General features: G+C 37.3%; 1 protein-coding gene across 1 annotated transcript; it reads right to left on the minus strand.

Moving 5' to 3' along the window:
- Window positions 1–17,463: 17,463 nt before the first annotated feature.
- Window positions 17,464–18,111, minus strand: LOC141660175 (uncharacterized). The gene has a single exon (XM_074467138.1). It carries the CDS (start codon window positions 18,109–18,111, stop codon window positions 17,464–17,466), a length of 648 nt encoding a protein of 215 aa, XP_074323239.1.
- Between the last annotated feature and the right edge of the window lie 5,303 nt (window positions 18,112–23,414).

Consider the following 23,414-nt stretch of genomic DNA (forward strand, 5'->3'; position numbering starts at 1 on the left):
ATATCTCTTCTTATGTTTGTCTCGATCTTGTTTTCTTCAATAAGCCGCCTTCCTTATCTGAAAGTCTCCTTAAGTCCTGATATTATCTCCTGATAAATATCTCCTGATAACTAAAGTTCTGACACCTTAAGTTCTGATATCTTAAGTCCTGACTTCAGTATAAGTACTGATTTCCAGTTAAGTCCTGATTTGTCCTGTTAAGTAAGATCTAAAAACTAAACACAAATCATATTAGACACGACATCACAAATATACCTAACAATCTCCCCCAACTTGTAAATTAGCATAATATACAAGTTTAACAGATATTTGATGATATCAAAAACATTAAGTACAAATGCATGAGAATTTAACTAGATAACTACAACTTACAGTCCTTATAGCTTTACCATCCTTAAAGTCTGATATCAGCTTCAGTCTGTATACACTTTAGAATTTAAGCAGTCGTAGATCTTTGACTTGGCTTGATCTTTTTGATATCAGGAGTTGTTCTGAGATAATTCTTCAACAGACATCTCTCAGCATATTCAAGTTCATTGACCATCCTCCTTTTAGCATTTTTCAACTCAACTGTATCTTCACCAGTTTGAAAGATAGCAGCCCTGAAATCATTTATCTTAGCTTTCCTTATATCCTGATCTAGTCTGATGATATAGGCTTTATCAGACTCTAGATTGAATTCAAGTCCCTTAATACCAGAAAATATAGTGATGATTTTTGCAGTATTAGGCTTCATTTCAACAATTTCTCCACTGTGAGATCTGTACTTAGGACTGTATGGGCTGGCAGACTTTACAGAGTAAAGCTTCTTCTGTCTTTGAATATTTGATTTTAAATAACCTGCAGCACCATCTGTTAATCTGTTTTTCACTTGAAGTAGAAATAGAACATGTTCCAGTTCTTCAAAATACTTCAATGGAATAGCATTCTCCCTGATCTGGAATACCCTCCCATCTGTCATAAAGTATAGCATGATATTTTCTTTCAAAACAGAGTGGTAAACCATTTGTACAGATTCAAGTTGATTCAATCTCTCAGGAGTTGCTCCTACACCTGGTTCACTTAAGGAAGTTTGATCATTGGTAGTATTGTTTACTCTCTTCTCTTTAGAACTACCCAATCCTGATTTGTCTCTTACTCCCTTTCCTGTAACAACTCTTGCTTCAAAACCACTTGATGTAGTCTTCAAAGGTTGAGTCTGTTGAGCTTTTGTGAATCCTGGTAGTAGAATCTTTGAAGGTTTAACATGAGCAATGTCAGAGGTTTCCTTTTCCTTATCTTCTGATATCAAGCCAACTTGAGCTATGTCAGAGGTTTCTTGCTTCACTGTAATATCAGATTTTACTAAGTCCTGATCTTGAACAACATGAGCTATGTCAGAGGTTGTTTGAATATCCTTTTTCTTCAAAATCAGACTAGCATCTTCATCAGATTTTTCTTCCAGATCCATGACTGGCATATATACCTTTACAGGTTCACCAATGTTTTCTTTGCCTTTGGATCTTGGATCTACCTCCACTTGTGATTTGGCTTTGGTTGTCTCAGAATTTGTCCTCTCCTTAATTACAATACCCTTAGGTTTTGGAAGTTTCTTTTCAACAACAGAAGCTTTAGACTTGGAGTTGATATTTTCTGCTTTAAGTCTAGCTTCTTCTTCCTTTAGACTTTTAAAGTCCATTCCTGGATTTTCTTTGAGAAATAATCTCTTTGAAATTTCTTCATCAAGCTCCAGATGTCCAGTAGAACTTATCCTTTTACCAGTATCAGAACTTATTCTTCTCCCAGCATCAGAACTTGTTCTTTGTGTAGAAATTTCAGTTGTCCTTGATGAAGAACCTTTACCTTGACCATGACCTCTACCCTTTTCAGAGTTTCCCTGGTCATCATTTCCATCATCCTTACCCTTCAGTGGTTGAGTAGATTTGCATTTGGACTTAATCACTTTCTCCCCCTTTTTGGCATCAGCAGGTAAAAGAAGAGAGACAAGCAATTCCACTGAGGATTGGATCTCATTGAGTTGAGTTTGCTGAGAAGCTTGATCCTTTAGAATTTCAGAAATTTGATCTTGTTGCTTCTCCTGAGTCTTTTTAATATACCCAATTCGGTCAAAGGCTGGCTTGAAAAATCTGTTCTTTTCCAATTTTATATTCATATCTTGCTGGATCATAGATTCTTGAATTTTATTCACCTTGTCATGAGTTATTGAGTGTTGACCTTGAAGGTGCCTAGTACTCATTGCAGTAACTCCTAGCTGTGCCTTGAAATCATCATTTATCAGCATTTCATCAGCCTTAATCAGGTGCTCAGCAAGAATTTTTTCAGTAGGAACAAAACTGACTGAGTTCCATTCCTTAGTCCACTCCTTTCCTCTAGGAGTTTCATTCCAAGGTACTGGTGCATCCTCTCTAACAAACTTCTTGATCAAATCAGCTTTATTAACTGTTTGTTGAGGTGCATGTCCTGAAGGACCAGCTGCATCAGCATCTACATTTGTAGCAGCTTCACCAGTAATTTCAGCATTGTCAGCATCAAAACTTACAGAGCCTGTAGTATCAGCATCCTCTGATAAAATAACAGTATGTGAGGCTATAGAGGCTTCAACATCATCCTCTAAATTATGATCTGCAACTAAGTTCTGATCAACATCCAAATTTTGATGCCCACCTAAAATCTGATCTTCATCATCTAGATTCAGAACCGGTGTTGATGGAATATCTGCATTGAAATCAACATCCAAAAGTGGTGTTGTTGGTGGAGTGAGTTGAGTTGGTGGAGCTTCCAAGTACAGAACCTCAGGCACAATCAAGTTATGAATATCAATTTCAGCACTTGTACCTAGGTCTTCAACATGTACTGGATTAATGATAGGAGACACATGAGGTGTAGACACTTGCTCTGGAATATCCTCTTGCTCTTGAATAAGAGACTTTTGAGCTTGAGTAAAGTCTGATTCAGCTGTGGGAAGTAATTCAATGACTATAGGTTCTGTTGGGATCAAAGATTCCTGACCCCCTTCCTTAGCTGCTTCTTCCAGAACTTCTTCAGAGTGTGATGATTCACTTACATCCCTCCTGGATCTTTGCTTTTTAAGTCTCTTTGCAGAATTAGAGACTTTGGGAGCTTCATCATCAGAATTTAGCTTTCTAAGCCTTTTGAGGGGCCTAGAACTCCCAGTTTCAGTATCTTTCTGAGAAGAGATCTTCTCAGCTTCTACAATAACAGGTTCTGATAGGGGAACCCATTCCTCATTATCTGACTCATCTCTCAGAACTATCCTCCTTCTTTTATGTTGAGACTGAGGTACTATCTTAGTCCTCTTGGGTTTTGAAGATGAAGGCTTCACCGGATGTGCGGAAGGTTGAGGTTGAGATGACTGTGTTGGTTTGTAATATGTCCTGATGGAGGGTTGAGTTGGTTGAGGTTGGTGAGAGATGGTATGTTCTAATGGCTGTTGTGGTGGCTGTGATGTGTTGGTGGGTTGGACATCAGGGTAAACAGATGTGTATGTTTGTGGATCAGCATTTACCAAGATTTTTTTACTGACTGAGGAATCTGTAAGGGTCTCAGCTCTTGTTTCTTATTATCAGCATTTAACAAATCATTAAAAGCCCTTTTTGCAAGCTTAAAGGGTGGAATTAAATCACTGGCAGGTTGGGGTTCATCAGCACAACATAAAGTATATATAAGCTGATAGAATCTAGCAAAGTATACTACATTCCTATCCTCTGTCATCCTATCCCCTATGAAACCTAGCACAGCACTTGCAAAAATGAGTTTGATGAATAAGGGCATACCTGATTTGCTGACTCATGATGGGAATATCATCAAAGTTGGAGCATTTATTGGCGAATGCCTTGGTGATACAATCAAAGAAAAAGCTCCATTCCTTTCTGATATTAGATCTTTTCAGTTGACCTAGCTTTCCCAAACTTTTCTCATAGCCCAGACTGGCCATAAGCTGTGTAAAACAGGATCCTCCACTGTTGAGAATGTACAACCTCCAGGTAAGTGGAGAGCTTTACGAACTGCTCCAGGAGTAACAACATGCTCAACATCATTTGCTGTAAATACGATGCTTGGAGTCCCATGAGCACCACCATTATCAAAAAGCCCAGTATGCCAAAATGTCAGCACTTGTTGGTTTGAAATAGTTTGAGGTTGGGTCAAAGCATACCCAATTTCACTATTAGCTAATAAATCTTGCACAAAGTGCAGATCTGATGGAGCTTCAGCCTTATTCAAGATTGCAGCATAGTTATTTGGTACAAACTTGGCTTTATCAACAATTAAATCCTTGGGCACCATCAGAAATAAGTGAGAAATTTGTTTGCCTGAAAAGTGTTTGATGAAATGTCTGTATAGAAAACCGTCAGAAAATGTGAGAGAATAAGAAAAGAGAGAGAGTGAGTAGAATAAAAATGAAAATAAAAGATTTAAAAATCTTTTATCTCTTTTACTTAGACACCCCACGTGACAGCAGTTAATGAAAAGTGGAACAGACCTTTACACCTGTCAGCCATGCAGCAGTTAAGGCAAAAGTTAATGGGCACGGTAAATAAGTAATGATTACATTGCACGTTCAGTTTTTAAAAAAAACTGTTCCCACTAAACAAATGATTATTACTGCTTTATCTCACATAAACCAATATTCTGAAAAATATAACCGTTCAAGTATGACTTAAAAATAAATCAAGTAAATAAATACTGCCACGTCAGCATCAGAACTTGATTATTATCAGAATTTAAAAGTCATCATAATATGGCTTCTTAACTAAAAAAGTGAATGTTTATTTTCGTAATTCTTCACATAAATACTGATATGAGTACATCAGAGCTTAATCATCAGAACTTCCATCAGAAATTGTCCTCATAATTTATGCAACTGACACTTAGACTGTTCATCTAAAATAATATTTATCACCACAGTAATTTTCATTATTCATATGGAGTGTAAGTGTGTGCATTAAGCTAAATATCAGACAAAGAATAAAGTCTGATTCACTTCAGTACATCTTAGAAATAAGGCATAACTAAGAACTTTGCTCAAAATCTGTCATTATTCTGAAGTCTACTATAGAATGAGTTCATGCATGAGTCCACCTCAACTGTTTTGTGCTCATTTTATGCATCTATTGAAATTCCTTTTTACAGTGGCTTCTCAGTGTAAGTGAATCACGACTGCTTATCAGAATTTATGTTGTTATCAGAGTATTTCTCCAGTAATCAGAGAATATGAAAAGTCACCAAGAAAAATTTATTTTGCTTTTTTAATGCATATTACTTAATACCAGCAATGCACATGGGTTTTCCCTTCTATATTTTTACTCTAGATCTCAAAGGAGTACCTGCTTTTTATTTCTTTTCTTTTATTAAGTGAGGCTTATCAGCACTTAGTACATCCATCAGATTTACTAACATCAGAACTTAACAGATAAGAAGCACTATTCTAGTTTTTGACATAGTAATAACATACACAAAGTAAACTTCAACCAAGCTCAATATCAGAATTGGCTTGTGTTAAAAGATTTCCACATAAACAATTACTTCAAACATGGGATTATTAGTGTATTAAAGACTACTAGGTCAGCATCTAACACAGTTATCCTTATTGGATTGAATAGTCACAAAAACATTCATTTCACTATCAGAGTTTAGACATTCACATCAGACAACAATCAGCACTTAGAAAATTTCAAATTAAGCACTTAGATAGTAATATCTGTAAATACTGATCATAAAGTCTGATATATCAGAATATAAACTAAGCAGATTTAGAGAAAGAACCTGAAACCATTCCAGGTTCATTTACCAATCTTGTAAAAGTAGCTTCACATAGTGGTTTTGTGAAGATATCTGCTAGTTGTTGATCTGTTGGAACAAAATGCAATTCCACTGTACCTTCATCCACATGTTCCCTTATGAAGTGGTACCTTATGCTGATGTGCTTTGTCATTGAGTGTTGAACTGGATTTCCTGTCATAGCAATAGCACTTTGATTATCACAGTAAATAGGGATTTTAGAATATGTTAACCCATAATCCAGTAACTCATTCTTCATCCAAAGAATCTGTGCACAATAGCTTCCTGCAGCAATGTACTCTGCTTCTGCAGTTGATGTGGAAATTGACTTCCGTTTCTTGCAAAATCAAGAAACCAATCTGCCTCCAAGAAATTGGCAGCTTCCACTTGTGCTTTTCTTGTCAATTTTGCATCCTGCAAAATCTGCATCTGAGTAACCTATTAGCTTAAAGTCTGATTCCCTAGGATACCATAATCCTAGATCAGCTGTACCCTTAAGGTACTTGAAAATTCTTTTTACAGCTGTTAAGTGAGGTTCTCTTGGATCTGCTTGAAATCTTGCACAAAGATATGTAGCATACATGATATCAGGTCTACTTGCAGTTAGATAGAGAGCCAATCATACCTCTGTAATCAGTAATATCTACTGATGTACCAGTATCCTTATCCAATTTTGTTGCAATGGACATAGGAGTGGATGCACTTGAACAGTCTTGCATTCCAAATTTCTTCAACAAATTTCTGGTGTACTTAGATTGACAAATAAAAGTTCCTTCTTCATTGTACTTGACTTGAAGGCCCAGAAATTAACTAAGTTCTCCCATCATACTCATTTGATATCTTGACTGCATTAGCTTGGCAAACCTTTTACAAAGTCTGTCATTTGTGGAACCAAAAATGATATCATCAAAATATATTTGCACAAAAAGTAAGTCCTTTCCATGGTTGAGATAAAATAATGTTTTGTCAATAGTCCCTCTGTTAAATCCACTTTCTAGAAGAAACTGAGCTAACGTCTCATACCATGCTCTTGGAGCTTGCTTAAGGCCATAAAGTGCTTTATCAAGTCTGTAGACATGATGAGGAAATTTTGAATCTACAAAACCTGAAGGTTGTTCAACATATACTTCTTCTTCCAATTCTCCATTAAGAAAAGCACTTTTTACATCCATTTGAAAGACTGTAAACTTTTTGTGAGCAGCATAAGCCAAAAATATCCTTATGGCTTCCAATCTAGCAACTGGTTCAAATGTTTCATCATAATCAATTCCCTCCTATTGAGAATATCCTTTTACAACCAGCCTTGATTTATCCCTTGTAATTATACCATCACTATCAGTTTTGTTTCTGAACACCCACTTTGTACCAACAACAGATCTGTTCTTTGGTCTTGGCACCAGGATCCATACTTTATTTCTTTCAAATTTATTTAACTCTTCCTGCATTGCTTGCACCCAATCAGCATCTTGAAGAGCTTCTTCCACTTTCTTTGGTTCAGCTGAGAAAGAAAAGAGTGATAGAGACATTCATTTGATGTTGTTGTTCTAGTTCTTATACCTGCTTCAGGATCTCCAATAATCAAGTCAAATGTATGTGCTTTAGTCCACTTCCTTGCAGATGGAAGGTTATCTCTAGAACTGGATGCTCCCCCTTGATCCATGATGTCTCCATCAACATTTTCTGATGATCCCCCTGAAATTATGCTCTTTGAGTTGGATCCTTCAGAATTTGAGTTTCCAGAATTATCAGAATTTGTCCCATCAGAACTTGATGAATCAGAATTTGAGTTTCCAGAATTATCAGAACTTGGCCCATCAGATCTTGATGAATCAGAACTTGAAGAGCCTATTCTAGGTTCTGATGTTTTTTGAGATGTGGTTATATCTTCAATATGCTCCCCCTGCACAGGTGTATTTTCCTTTGGCATAGTCATCACAGTTTCAATAACATCAGAGTTTAACCCATCAGAGTTTGCAATATCAGGATTTAGACTGTTAGGATTTAGAGAATCAGGATTTACAGAATCAGAATTTAAAACTTCATTCTCAAATCTCAGCTGATCATGATCATTGAAATCTTCAAGTCCTGAAATCTTCAAGTCCTGTAATCTTCTTATCATCAAAAGAGACATTGATAGATTCCATGACAACCCTTGTTCTTAAATTGTAGACTCTGAAGGCTTTTGTGAAAAGTGGATATCCAACAAAAATTCCTTCATCAGCTTTTAGATTAAATTTGGATAGCTGTTCAGGATGAGTCTTAAGAACAAAACACTTGCATCCAAATACATGAAAATACTTCAGATTTGGCTTCTTTTTCTTCACCATCTCATATGGTGTCTTTCCATGCTTGTTGATATGTGTTGCATTCTGAGTAAAACAAGCAGTTTGCACAGCTTCAGCCCAAAAGTAGGTTGGTAACTTTGCTTCATCAAGCATAGTTCGTGCAGCTTCAATAAGAGTTCTATTCTTTCTTTCAACAACTCCATTTTGCTGTGGAGTTCCAGGAGCAGAAAATTCCTGCTTGATTCCATGTTCTTTGCAGAACTCTTCCATAATCAAATTCTTGAACTCAGTGCCATTATCACTTCTTATGATTTTCACAGAGTCTTTAACCAATTTATCCAGTTGTTTGACATAATCAATCAAGATAGATGCAATTTCACTTTTTGTGTGCAAGAAATACATCCATGTGTATCTGGTGAACTCATCCACTATGACCATAGCATATTTCTTTTTTGCAATAGACATGACATTCACTGGACCAAATAGATCAACATGTAGTAGGTGATAAGGCTCAAGAATTGAAGATTCAGTCTTGCTCTTGAATGAAGATTTTCTTTGTTTTGCCTTTTGACATGAATCACAAAGGCCATCAGGAGCAAATACTGATTTTGGCAGTCCTCTCACAAGATCTTTCTTGACAAGTTCATTTATATTGTTAAAATTTAAATGAGAGAGTTTTTTGTGCCAATCCCAGCTTTCTTCAATTGATGCTCTGCTTAACAGACAGATTGCAGAACCATCAGAACTTGTTGAAAGCTTGGCTTCATAAATGTTACCATGCCTGTATCCTTTCAGAACAAGTTTGCCTGTAGAATTTCTTACAACTTTATAGTGTTCTTCAAAGAAATCCACATGATGACCTCTGTCACAGATTTGACTAACATTCAGCAAATTGTGTTTAAGTCCTAAGACTAGAGCTACTTTTTCAATGATGACATTCCCAAGATTGATATTGATATATCCCAGAGTTTTTTCCATGTTGCCATCTCAATAAGAAACACCTGGGCCAGCTTTCTCCACAAAGTCTGATAGCAGGGCTTTATTTCCAGTTATATGTCCTGAACATCCACTGTCCAGAACTAGGATGTTTTTCCTGTTGCCCTGCAATCACAAAGACCACTGATGATTAGTTTTAAGGACCCAGACTTGCTTGGATCCTTTGGCCTAATTAAGTTTGTTAACATTTGCAGCGGATTTAACATCAGAGTCTATGTTAACATTTTTCTTATCAGAATTTACAGTATCAGACTTTGCATCAGAACTTACACTAGATGGAATAATGCTAACTTTCTTTAAAGAAGGTTTTATTTGGTAATAATCATAGTACAAACTATGATATTCCTTACAAGTATAAATGGAATGCCATAAACTACCACAATGAAAACAAGGATTTTGTGGCCTATATCTAACAGACTGACTGTTAACTCCTGATTTTGAAGGTAAGGAGTTTATGTTCTTATTCTTCCTGCAAAAAGAAGCCAGATGGTTAGAATTTCCACAGTTATAACATTTTTTTCTAGGAGCATTAGGAACAGGCTTATAATCATTGCTTTTATTCACACCTTCCTTTCCATTCCTATTTTTCTTAGTTGGCTTTACCTTGTTTACATTCTTAACTTCTTTCAGCTTATGCTTAAGCTGCTTCTTTGCCATTAAGCCTATGTTAACTTCAGTTGGCTTATCCTGTTTTGGTTTGTCAGAAGTTAATTTCTCTTTAACTTCTGATTTATCAATATCATACTTTACAGCTACAAACTTAGCAGGATTTACCTTTGGCTTTTGTTTAACAACTATAGGCTCAATTTCTACAGTTCCTTTATTATTCTTATCATCTCCATAACCTAAGCCCTCTTTCCAATTTCCACTACTTAACAAATTCTGAGTTGTTTTGCCAGAGTTAGTCCAAGTCCTAATAATCTCTCTTTCCTTTTCTAACTCAGTTTTTAGAGATTCATTCATTTTAAGCACTTCATCTCTAACATAGAAAACATCATCTCTATCTTTCTGAGTTTGATGGAACATAACTACCTCTTTTTCTAAATAATCATTCCTCTTTTTATAAGCAAGATTTTCAGAAGTTAATCTTTCACATGTTAAAGTTTGATCTCTATAACTAATGAACATGGTTTTAAGATATCTTCTCAACTCAGTAATATCATCAGTATGAAAAGCATAAGTTGTTTGAGGTACCTTTAACTCAGCAGCATCAGAACTGCTATCAGCATTTGCCATCAAAGCATAGTTCACCTCACTTTCAGAATCTGAAGTGTCTGTCTAGCTTTTCTTCTTTGTGACAAGAGCCTTGTCTTTGTCACTCTTTCCTTTCTTGCAATCAGGAGATATGTGGCCTTTCTCACCACAGTTGTAGCATTTGATATTTGAGTAATCTCCTCTATCAGACTTTCCTCCTTTTCCTTTAGATTTTTTGAAACCTTTCTTATCAGAACTTGCACCTTTCCTGGAAAACTTATTTCCCCTTCTGAATTTCCTGTATGTAATCTTTGTGATTCTTTTCACCATAAGAGCACACAGCTTCATCATCTCTTCATCAGGGTCCATCTCAGATAGATTTTCAGTTTCTGAATCCTCATCACTATCAGGACTTGATGACTCAGTATCAGACTTTGTGATGAGAGCCTTTCCTTTGCCTTTCTTTGAGACAGCCACTTTAGGGGATTCCTCCTCAGCCTTAAGAGCAACTTTTCTTGATTTTCTCCCATGCTTCTTACTTCTTTGATCCATCTCAAGTTCATGAGTTTTGAGCATACCATAAATTTCATCAAGAGTAGTTTCATCAAGAGCATAGTTGTCTCTTATAGTAGTTGCCTTCAAATCCCAACTTTCAGGAAGAGCTAAAAGGAATTTAAGATTAGTATCTTCAAAATCATATTCCTTATCCACCAGTGATAGATCATTCAAGAGTTTGACAAATCTGTCATATAAACCAGTTAATGACCCATCAGGTTTTGAGTCAAAGTGCTCATACTCTTGAGTGAGTATAGTCCTCCTGTTCTTCTTAATTGAATCAGTTCCCTGACATCGTCTCCAAGGCATCCCATATCTCCTTTGCAGTCTTGCAGTTAATTACCCTGTTTGACATGACATTATTAATGGCACTGTGCAGCAAATGTCTTACCTTTGCATCCTTTACAATAGATGAGATATCTTCAGCTGTATATTCACTTTTCTCCTTTGGTACATTCTGTGCTGGCTGATCTGCAACTACAACAGAGGGCTTGGTTGACTTATGTGGTCCTTCATTAATTCTGTCAAGATATTCTGGATCTGTAGCTTCTAGAAACATAGACATCCTCACCTTCCATATGGGATATTCAGAAGGTTTCAGTATGGGAACCCTAATAGTCTCATATCGATTATGGATTTGAGTCTTTGGAGTTTCTTCAGTTTTGGTGGGCTTGGTTGGAGTTTGTGCTTCTTCAGACATGATTGTTTTTGGATCTTTACTGTATGTATGTTAACAAATTGCTCTGATACCACTTGTTAGGTCACACACACTGTAGAAGGGGGTTGAATACAGTGTTTACTACAATCAAATCGAATATAAAAACTCAAGTAACAGAACACAAATTTTATTCAAAACAATAAACTCTGTTACAAAGAACTGTTCTCTCTCAGTAATGAACAAATTATCACGAGAGCTACTAGGGTTACTATGATTAATAATCTCGATTAAGATAACACATATAGTGTAAACCCTATGTTTGTGTTTATATACTACACAGTTACAAGATAATCTTCTAATTGATATCGAATATAATTCTGTTTCCTAATATATATCAACTAGTTATCTTTTCTTCCAAGTATTCTATTCTTCATAGAATTCTTCTCCATGCATATCTTTTCTTATGTTTGTCTCGATCTTCTTTCCTTCAATCAGCCGCCTTCCTTATCTGAAAGTCTCCTTAAGTCCTGATATTATCTCATGATAAATATCTCCTGATAACTTAAGTTCTGACAACTTAAGTTCTGATATCTTAAGTCCTGACTTCAGTATAAGTACTGATTTCCAGTTAAGTCCTGATTTGTCCTGTTAAGTAAGATCTGAAAACTAAACATAAATCATATTATACATGACATCACAAATATATCTAACATGCATATATTTTGCCATGTAGTTCTTTTTTTAATTTGGTAGTTTTTATGATAGTTTGTTCATGTAGTTTCATGCATTTGCATTATATCATGATTCCATTAGATAATTTTCCGATTAATTGGTGATATTGATGCTAGTGTAGTGATGTCATATTTAGTAATGTTAAGTCTTATTGGATTGATTTGCATGCTAGAGACACTTGTTTTTCACCAAGTCTTATAGGTTGCTAGAGTGCTAGATCATAGTCATGATTTGTTTGATTGTCGAGGTTTAATCGCTTGTTTATATTTAGAATCTACGATATGCTCTTAATAATAAAAGACATGGATATTTAAAAATTGGTTGGATTTCATTGCTAGTTGTGTGGCTAGGTCTCAAATGGCTAGTAGCCGACTCATATTTTTATGAGTAGTCTAGGGTTGAATGAGATGGAGCGAAACGCACTCATTCAGAAATTGAGACAAAAAAATAGAAAAAATAGAAAAAAAAGAAAAAGAATAAGTGTTATGTATAATTGATCACGAGTGGGCTCTTTAGTACTCGAGTTATTAAGTTCTTAGGGGACTTTGTGCCTAGTGACCTAAGGCTTCTATAGTCTGAGATCCGCTAACCTAATGTTCGCTACATGGGTGCTATTGTATAAGTCTTTTGTGGACCTCACTCATTGCACGATCAAATAAGCATATTTGTGTTGTTTTGTTGTGAATAAAAGCATGAACCCATGTTAAATTTGATATTAGAATTAAAGTGTTATAAGTTATTTTGAGTCTAGCTTTTATTCTATTTATAAACTTGCGATTATTTTGATAAGTAGTGAGTTACGATTGTCGATCTAGTTGCGATAGTATATCTATAAGCATTGGCACACACACACGTTTCTGGTGTGTAGATTGATTTGTGAGATTTTATGGATCTTTATGCGAATAATTGCATTTGCTGAGGTGTTGCTGGTTGATTGGTTTAGTTATTCTTTGGGGATCGTTGCATTCATATTAGTTGCATTCATGCATTTTTATTTCTTGTTCTTTGAGTCTGTTTATGCTTGAGGACAAGCATAGATTCAAGTTTGGGGGTGTGTTAAGTGGCATTTATGACACTTATTTATGCTCTAATAAGCTTTGAGTTGGTGTATTTGTACTCAAGTTATTTGTGTTTTAACGTGTTTTCAAGTGTTTTTGCATTTCAGGCTTTACTTAGTGAATCAGGTGAATTAGCATTGTTTTGATGCAAATATGGTGTGTTGGAATAAAAGCTTGAAAGATTGGCTCGAAGCTGCAAGGAATAAAGAAGAAGGAAAATATTTTTTGGCAGAAGGCAGGCGCGCCCGCGCTGGTGTTGCGCGTGGCCGCGCCGAGAGAACATAAGTCAGCGCGGCTCCTGATTCTTTTATAGTTCGATTTGCTGGACTCCTGGGATACATGGACTGCTATATAAACATAACTTAGGTCATTTTTTAGGGGATATTCAGAGATATCAAGACGTCAAGAAAGGAGAAGACGACAAGAGACCTTTTGGGCACAATTAAACATAGGCGAAGACGATCTAGTTTATTCTTGTGAATCTTTGTTTTGAGTTGTAATTTGGATGCTTGTTTCTTGTTTTGCTGAACCAGTATTCTTGATTGTACTTTGGTTTATTTATTCGTATAAAGACTACATTTGCTATATCATATTTTCATTGGAACCCACGTTGGCAATTAGTTCGATTATGGGCTAATCATTATCGTGGGGTTCTAGCGGATTTATTTATGGATTTCTTTAGTAAATTTGTTTCGATGCCTTAGTGTGTGGTGATTGTATAATATCCTAGTTATGGTTGTGCGTATTCGTCTTGTGAGCGTCGCGAACTTATAAGATAGTGTGTTAATTCTTAATGAAGCGAAAGTGAATTTAAGGATTTAGAACTTGCCATGCTAGCATAGGTTCATGTATTGTTATGCATGATTTGTAGGTAATTTTAACCATCTTACTTTCCCTATGTAATCAAGATAGATAACTTGTGCTTAAACCGTTATATTTTCAAATTCTATAGACATTTAGGGTCTCAATATAATTGGTGCATATTCAGCTTCTATCTCTTTTGTGGATGTCTGGTAGAATGGTACTCGTGCAACGAAAGTTGGCGTTTATCAGTTTCGTGTTATCTGATTAGTGTCATCATCATTTCATGCTAAAATTAAGAACAATAAGGCTATTGAATGAAGTACTTAATAAAGTTAGAATCCCATGTTTGTCATATATATTAACTCAGTCTATCTTATTCTCGTAGTTTTAATAATTAGTTTAATTCTTAGTTATAAACAACCTCACTTTGTTATCGTCTTAGCATTAAATAATAACCAGACATTATTGCTTAAGTGCATGAGTTGATTAGTTAACCAATACAGTCTCTGTGGGATCGAATCTGATTTATATCTTATACTACTTGCGAACTCGTATACTTGCGTGTAATACTGAATCCATGGGCTCTCCATCAGACTTGAACAAGTGGGTTCCTACTAATCTCTGAGTCTCTCGTGACAGCAATGCTAGTTCAATAAAAAAGGAGAAACATGAAGATGCGAAGCTGCTGTTTAGTGAAACTATTGAAGCTGTGATTCCTAATGTTGCTGAATGTGCTGACTGGGACCGGAAGGGCTGGGTCTGCTTCTACTAATATCCTTTTGATGTCGGTATGATCTTTCCTTTTTAGCGTTTGGTGAAAGATATTTTAATTACCATGCATGTCACTCTTGGCCAACTAATACCTCTCGCCTGGAGAGCATTAGCTTGTCTTGATGCTATAAAGGCTAAGTATGACTTGAAAATTGACGCCAATGTTTTGAAATACTCGTATACCCTTAAGAAATTTAGCGGGTGTCGATTTGGCTTCGTAAATAAGAATAAGGACGATCCTCTCATCTCACTTGTGATGTTGTGAACAATAGAAAGTGGAAGTTTGATTACTTCTTTGCCAACAAAACTACTATGGGAGATGATGTCTCTTACTTGCTTGACCGTTGGTCTTCCGACGGTAATTCTCATGACCTTCAAATTCAGTTTATCAAGAATTTCTTTTTTAATTTGTCACACCTCCTTGCTTTGACCGTATTTTCCTTCCTTTTCCTTTTTTTACCCCTTCTTCTTATCTTCACATGTATTATTTCTTGATTTTCAGAACCGAAATTCGAGTTTGATGATAGTGACATTACTTCAAAGGAGATTGTTGACAAGATCATGACACTTCCTGTTCGGGACAGGTTGTGGCCCAACTGTCTCAATCGTCTTATCAAGAACCCTGGGACCGTTGATGTTGAAGATTTTGTGAATAAAATGAAGAAGGCTAAGACCACTGGTATTGTTGAGAGGCCTTTACTCAAAACTGCTGCTAATAGGACCAGGAGCAAACTGGTCATCCATGCTCCAATGTCAAAGTCTTCTCATTCTGTGCAAAGCTTGTCATCTGAGACACTTGAAAGTCCCAAAGACGACAAAGGTGTCGAGATGAGTTCCAGCCGGATTTATGCTAGATGTATTCGTCACTTGTGTTCTCTTCTCATGTTTCTTTTCTTAACATGTGTCTTTCACTTGTTTTATTAACTAGTATTGAGCCATTCTATTTAATTGTAGAGTTTAAGCCTCCTGTCATCAAACCTTTGATTATATCTAGTAAGGAATTATTTGCTAAGAGGGCTCGTGATGAAAAATCAACGGAAATCGAGTCCTCTAAGACCCCTTTTTTTCTTTCACCCAACTTTAGCCCTGATGTCAAGAAGTTGAAGACTACTATTCCTAGTTCTTGCAAGGCTGAGACCTATACCCCCTTTGTGACTCACGGGTACACCACTCATTCCAAACCTTTTGAATTTGCATTCTTGATGGGAGACTTGTTATTGCCTCAAACTGTTAAAGCTCGCTCTTCTAAGACTCTGAACACCATACTGGATGATACTGCTGGTCACACTTTTCATGTAAGTCATGTTTCTTGTCACCATTCTTATAATGAAATGTTGATTGTGTTATCTGAATAAGTGGCACTTCACATGTTATCTGATTTTTTGTAGGCTCTTCAAGCTAGCCTCATGGATCGTGAGGTCGTTGAGAATGAATGTAAGAAGCTTAAAGCTTTGGAGGTTGCTCATAATGGTTGCGCTCAAAGTTACGAGCTGCTCAAGATCTTGCTTCCTCCAACTTGAAGGCTAGCATGGATATCCAGAAAGAGTTTGATGAATTTACTGCCAAGGTGCAGTCCCTGGAAGCTAGAATGCACGAAGAGGCTCAGAAAGCCATCACCCAACATGCTATATATGCCAGAGTGGAGGTGATATTGGAGCATCAACGTGGTGAATGGATGTCAGGGGACATGAATGGGACTGTTCGCATATATAATGAAGCTTATCCTGAAGATGTCTTTCCTCTCTATATTACTCAGGGCAAAGATGTTGAGCTTATTTCAACTAAGGACCCCATGTCTGAAGACAAATGAGCTTTGTTACTTCCTATTTTTTCAACTTTCATATGAACTTTTCATTTCATATTTGCTTTGTCGTACTTTGATAATTCAGCCTTTGTGGCTTTTAAGACTAAGCCCTTACTTCACTATGTAAGTGGAGTATTGTTGGGCATTTCCTTTTGTTTGTGATGATGTTGATGCGACTTCTTTATGATCATTCATGTTTTCTTCAATTTCTTAGTTTACATGTTGATGATTACATGTGTTTAAATATTTTGTCTTATGTAATCATGTCAAATTCTCCTTCTCACGTACACATCACATGTTGATGTCATATAGTTTTTAGCATTTCTTAATTGTTTGTAGATGCATGTACTTGTTATGTGGTTAAGAGGCCCTTCCCTCTTGAAACACGCTACATTATATTTTCCACATTCATAAAAATATGTAAAGTCATTCTTGACTTATGGCATTCAAAGTAGTTGGGTGATCAACCCTTCGTGATTTGCTTGTCATAATTAGTTATTTCGTGATGAATTTGTACTTGGCGAATTTTATTCTAATTCTAAAAGCACCATCTACTCTGCATTGAATCTAGCCTTACGTGTAGAATGCGTATGCAAATGGGATTCATAATACACTTATTTGTAAGTATGACAATCATTTCAAGTAACATTTATATTGAAATCAAATCACACTAGAAAGTCAAATTGCAAAACATAACTGAACAAAATCTACTGCTCGTGCAACTATGTCCTATTGACTTATTTCATACAATGTAAAAGGAAATAGCACATCTAGATAAGGCTAGTGGACTTTACATATGATAGAGCTTTAGGTGGAGAGAGTATTCCAGCTCCTGGGGATTTGAACACCATCCATAGTTGACAACTGATATGCACCACGTCCTACCACAACTACTATCAAGTAGGGTCCTTCCCATTTTTCTATGAATTTTCCTACTGACATGTCCATCGTGTTTTGAAACACTTTCCTCAACACCATGTCACCTACTTGGAATGTTCTAACATGAACATTTTTTGTGTAACTTTTGGTTACTTTCTGTTGATATATGGCCATACGTATTTTTGTCATTTCTCTTGACTCATCAATGGTGTCAATGTCATGTATCATCTTATGTTTATTAGCATCATATGTTGACAGTCGATATCTGATTGTTGGCATCACGACCTCGTTTGAAAGCACTGCTTTCGTGCCATAAACCAAGCTGTATGGAGTCTGCCATGTGGATGTTTTGGGTGTTGTTCTATCTGCCCATAACACCCAAGATAACTCCTCAGCCCATTTTCCCTTATGCAAAGCCAACCTCGTCTTCAAGCTATTGATGATAACCTTGTTACTTGCTTCGGCTTGACCATTTGCTTGTGGATAACGTGGTGTTGACTTTACCAAGTTTATGTTGTATTTTCTACAGAAAGCTTCTATTTTGTCACTAATAAACTGAGAGCCATTGTCACACATAATTTCAGATGGAATGCCGAATTACAAATGACATGTCTTTTTATGAAGGATATCACTTCCTTACTTGTCACTTGTCTAAATGCTTCGGCTTCAATCCATTTGGAGAAGTAGTCCGTCATTTCCAGCATTAACACTTTTTAACCTGGTGCTGGGGGCATTTTTCCAATAATATCCATCCCCCATTTCATGAATGGCCAAGACAGTATTGTGGCATGGAGTAGTTCATAGGGTTGATGTATAATGGGAGCATGTCGTTGGCAGACATCACACTTCTTGACATATTCCATGGCGTCTTGTCTAAGAGTAGGCCAATAGTAACCCATTCGTAATATCTTCAAAGAGAGATTCCTCCCTCCTGTATGATTACCATATTCCCCTTCGTGGACATCTTGCAAAACCATCTCAGCTTTATTATCGTCTAGACATCTCTGAAGTAGTCCAGTGCTTGACTTTTTGAATAATACACAACCAACGATAGTGAAACTGAAGCTTTCATTCACAATATTCTTGCCTCATTGCGGCCTTCTGGTTGTGCGCCGTGTAACAGATAATCCTTGTCCTTATGCATCCAATTGATTGACTCTCCATCTTCATGTAAATGCATCATGCTCGTATTCTCTTTCATTCTTTCAGTTGCTGGCTTCAATATGTGAATGATTGGTATGTTAGCCAAGTTGGTGTCCTTCATAACAGCTCTTATCCCTGCCAAAGCATCAGCCTGCACATTTTATTCTCTTGGTACTTGTTGGATGCTGAATGTGTCAAAAAATTTCTGCAAATTCTTGACGACGTCCAGATACACAATCATTTTATGATCCTTTGATTCATACGTTCTAGTAATGTGGTTAACAATCAAAAGTGAATCACATCTTATGTCGATATTCTTGATCTTCATGTCTTTTTCTGTTAAGAGTCCCATGATCAAAGCTTCATATTCGGCCTCGTTGTTAGTTTCCTTGAAGTTGCAACATATAGAATGTGCCACTATTTCCCCTTGTGGAGATTTTAGTACAAGTCCTAAGCCTGATCCATTCACATTCGATGCACCGCCAGTATACAGAGTCCAAGGGAGTAAGTCTGTAGTTGAGAATATTTGCTGCAACTCTTTCTCAGCTTGTGTCATCTGGTTTGGACTAAAATTAACCACAAAATCCGCCAATACTTGTGATTTTATTGTTGTTCTTGAGTCGTAAACAATGTCATATGTACTTAACCGTATGGACCATTATGCTAATCTTCTTGTCATTTCTGGCTTACTCAGGACCATATGTAAATGGAAATTAGTCATAACATGTATTCTATGTGACTCAAAATTATGTCTTAATTTTGTGGACATCATGGCCAATGCAAGTACGAGTTTTTTCAAGGATGTGTATCTGGATTCAGCGTCTATCAGGCTCTTACTGAAGTAATAAACTGGTGACTGTACTCCTCCATCTTCCTTTACTAGCAACCCCACTTACAGCATGCTCTGTGACTAACAAATATACATAGAGATCTTCTTCTTGACTTGGTTTCATTAGCAATGGCGGGTTCTTCAAGTATTCCTTCAATTCATTCAGGACAGCTTCATGTTGTTCTGTCCAACTAAAGCCTTTATTTCTCCTTAGAATGTCATAGAATAATCTGCATCTGTCTGAAGAACGCAAGATGAACCTATTTAGGGCTGCTACACGTCTAGTCAGCTTCTACACATATTTGACACTTTTCGGACTTGTGAGTTCTTGTACAGTCTTGATCTATTCTGGACTTGCCTCTATACCTTTTCTTATCACCATGTGTCCTAAGAACTTTCCTGAAGAGACAGCAAAATTGCATTTTGATTGGTTTAGCTTCATGTTAAAAGCTTTCAATATGTCGAATGCTTCTCGTAGATCTCGAACATGGTCTTCCGCCTTCTCCGATTTTACCACCATGTCATCAATGTACACTTCTATTGTTTTGCCAATTTGGTTTTTGAACATCTTATTGATTAGACGTTGAAATATTGCACTTGCGTTTCTTAACCCAAAGGGCATGGCTATGTAACAGTATATTCCTTTCTCCGTGATGAATGTTGTTTTCTCTGCATCAGATGGTTCCATTTGAATTTGATTGAAGCCACTGGATGCGTCAAGGAAGGTTAGCAACTCATGTCCGGCTGTCGCGTCCACCATCGTGTCGATATGCGGCAAATGATATTGATCTTTTGGATAGGCTTTATTTAAATCCATGTAATCCACACATACTCTCCACTTGCCATTCTTCTTCTGTACTATCACCACATTAGCTAGCCATGCCGGATAGTCTACTTCCCTTATCATGCCTACCTTCAAGAGCCTGTTTACTTCCTCATTTATGATTTTGTTCCTCTCCGTCGTGAACTTTCTGCGCTTTTGTTGAACAGGTGCATATGTTGGTTCTACTTTCAATTTGTGTGTGATGACTTCTGGGCTTATTCCCGTGATGTCTTCGTGTTCCCAAGCAAAAGCGTCTAGACGTGATGTCAGGAAATCCACTAGGTTGGATTTGATGGTTGGTGAAAGATCTTCACCTATTAAAACCCTTTTATCTCCTGTAGACAAGTTCACTTCAACTAGCTTCTCTGGTCCCGACACTGCAATCACGGGCTTTTTTGGCTCTTCTCTAATGATACTCGGCTTTAAACAAGTCTTGTAGCATTCCCTAGTTGTCGCTTAGTCCCCATGGATCTCTTGCATTCCCCATGGTGTCGGGAATTTAATCACTTGTTGATATGTTGATGGTATAGCTTTTAAATCATGGATCCATGGTCTATCAATAATGATGTTGTATGTTGAGTTGCAGTCAATTATCACAAATTTCTGTAGTAGATTAACGCCTAGGGCATATGTTGGTAAGGCAATTTCTCCCATGGTTCTTTTTATTTCTCCACTGAACCCAACAAGTATGGTGGTTCTTTTTAACATGTCACTTTCATCCAGTCCCATTTCCTTCAGTGTCGTGAGCATCATGATGTTTGCCGCACTCCCGTTATCAACCAAGACTCTTTTGATCAGACAATTTCCTATGGGTATGGAGATTACCAAGCTGTCATATTGAGGTTCTCTTTAAGTGCCCTTGTCCTGCTCATCAAAATACACTCTAGGTATGTGGCTAACTTGGACATCAGCATGTGCCACTTGCATATTTCTGTCCCGATCAATTCTCTTTGCATGTGAGTACGTAGCTCCACAGACATCTGATCCTCCTGCTATGAAGTTGATTACCTTGTGATGAAGAGGTGGGGGTGGTTGACATGCTGGTGACCGTTCCGTTCTGTCATGTGTGGAGTGTTTCATGAAACTAACTGGTACCCTTTCTTGATGAGGGTTTGAATTTCCCTTCATCACGCCACACAATCATGAGCTCTATTTCCGTAGTCTCCATGGAAGTCACACCATAATTTCGAATCAGGATTCGCCTTGGGTTTGTTAGACTTGACGGGCCATTTCACCATGTTCCCTAGCTTGTGGAATTCTCTCATCATTGCTGATGGTGTTATGTTGAAACCATAATTGTCATACGTAGGGGGCAAACTTGGATCTTTCCTCCAATCAGCACGTTCGTTTGTTGAATAGACGTGTGGCTCCTCTCATCCATTCCTTGAGTACGGCTTGTAATCTCTTGACCTTGTTGTTGCTATTTTGCGGTTAGGTCGGTAATACTTGTCGTCCTCTTCTCTCCTGTCCTCCTCCAATCTTACCTGGGCCATGGCTTTGGCCTATACATTTTCCATTGTGCTGCATGGATATTTAGTAAGTTCTTCATAGAGTGGAGAATCTCTCTCTAGTCCCATTCTAAATGCCTCAATAGCTGTTTGTATATCACAATTCGTAATCGTGACCTTTTCCTTATTGAAACGCGTCAGGTAGTCCCTCAACGGCTCTCTATGTCGTTGTACTATCTTGTATAGATCGCTCGCTGTCTTCTCAAATATTCTACTTCTTGCAAATTGTGCATTGAAAGCATCTACTAGATTTGCGAAGGTGCCTATACTTCCATTTGAAAACCCAACAACAAACCACTATAAGGCCGACCCAGTGAGCGTGGAATCAAAACCCTTGCACATGCATGGTTCTTTTAAATCCATCGTGATTGGTACCGTAAACATTCGTTGTTTGTATTGAGCAATGTGCTCCAATGGGTCACTGGATCCGTCATAAGGTTTCATGTAAGGGATTGTAAATCTTTTTTGGATCTCTATCTTTGCAATGTCATTTGTGAATGGTGAGTCCGCGTAGCTAGTTGGACTCTCTTTCTTTAAAGGTTTCAGAACTCCTGGAATGCGTTGAATCATATCCCTTACTTATTGAAGCTCCTTCTTCACTGATTCTGGGACGTAGCTTTTTGACCTAGATCTACGTCTAGATCTTCTCCTTTCGTCGTCCGTATTTCTCTTGTCATAATCGTCATCATGCTGCATATCATGTAATTCTTCTTCAACATTTTTGTCCTGCATTGAGCCGTCCTCGTTTTCTTTGATCACGATCGTATCTTCTCCTTCGCCTTCTCTGTTTCCCCATCCTATATCTTCATCCATATCTATGCGTCGTATTACACTCGGAATGTGCTTCTTGCCTGTTGTTCTCGTCTTGGATTCCCAAGAATAATGCCTTCACGCACCATAAAGTGACATTTTTCCCAATTGAGCACCAAATTAGTTTCCACACACCTTTTGAGTACTGCACGAAGATTATTCAAACATTCATCATAAGAATGTCAAAAGACGGAGAAGTCGTCCATTAACACCTCGACATTATTTCCAATCATATCAGAGAATATAGCCATTATACATCTCTGAAAAGTGGCCGGTGCGCCACATAAGCCAAACGAAACTCTGCGAAAAGCAAACGTGCCAAATGGACAAGTGAAGGTAGTCTTTTCTTGATCCTCTGGTGCAATACATATCTGATTATACCCCGAATACCCATCCAGAAGACAATAATACTCGTGACCGGCCAACCTGTCAAGCATCTGATCAATAAACGGAAGAGGGAAGTGATCCTTCCTCGTGGCCTTGTTCAACTTTCTGTAGTCCATGCATACCCTCCGTCCTGTGACTGTTCGAGTGGGGATGAGGTCGTTCTTCTCATTTGCTACCACAGTAATACCTCATTTCTTAGGTACACATTGCACGGGGCTCACCCAAGAACTGTCAGAAATAGGATAAATGATTCCTGCATCCAGCCACTTCAGAATTTCTTTCTTCACCACTTCTTTCATGATAGGTTTAAGTCTGCATTGTTGCTCAACAGTCGGCTTACTACCCTCCTCTAGCAGAATTTTATGCATGCAATATGAAG

The sequence above is a fragment of the Apium graveolens genome, chromosome 5 (genome assembly GCF_009905375.1).
Source record: "Apium graveolens cultivar Ventura chromosome 5, ASM990537v1, whole genome shotgun sequence".
NCBI lineage: Eukaryota > Viridiplantae > Streptophyta > Magnoliopsida > Apiales > Apiaceae > Apium > Apium graveolens.